At 69.7% G+C, this 383-nt stretch overlaps 1 protein-coding gene across 1 annotated transcript in view; it reads left to right on the top strand.

Annotated features, from left to right (window-relative positions):
* HGFAC (HGF activator) overlaps positions 1-383 on the top strand; it is a gene marked incomplete at its 5' end in the record, with an annotated part of 8,343 nt that overhangs the window by 2,639 nt on the left and 5,321 nt on the right. Inside the window, 2 exons of the mRNA XM_015561563.1 lie at positions 31-162; positions 268-378. Coding sequence (XP_015417049.1) covers positions 31-162; positions 268-378 — 243 coding nt within the window. The remainder of the gene's footprint in view (positions 1-30; positions 163-267; positions 379-383) is intronic.

Raw genomic sequence — 383 nt, 5'->3', positions numbered from 1 at the left:
GAGAGCAGGGACACGTGGTGTGGTTCCTAGAGAAATGCTTCGACGAGACCCGCTACGAGTACCTGGAGGAGGGCGACAGCTGGGCCCGCGTGCACCAGGGCCGCGTGGAGCAGTGCCAGTGCGCGGGGGGCCGGGTCCAGTGTGAGGACACACGCCACACAGGTACCCCGGCTGGGCGGGGGGCAGAGCCCCCTGTCAGGGGAAGGGACTCCGCTGGGACCACCCATGCGTCCGGCCCCAAGGCCTAGCTTCTGAGCCCTCCCCCAGCTTGCCTGAGCAGCCCGTGCCTGAACGGGGGCACCTGCCACCTGATTGTGGCCACCGGGACCACGGTCTGCGCCTGTGCCCCGGGCCACGCCGGGAGGCTCTGCAACATCGGTAAG

The sequence above is a fragment of the Myotis davidii genome, unplaced genomic scaffold (assembly GCF_000327345.1).
Source record: "Myotis davidii unplaced genomic scaffold, ASM32734v1 scaffold937, whole genome shotgun sequence".
NCBI classification, from domain to species: domain Eukaryota; kingdom Metazoa; phylum Chordata; class Mammalia; order Chiroptera; family Vespertilionidae; genus Myotis; species Myotis davidii.
The sequence above is the reverse complement of the archived record's forward strand: the minus strand, read 5'-3'. Positions and strand labels throughout refer to the sequence as shown.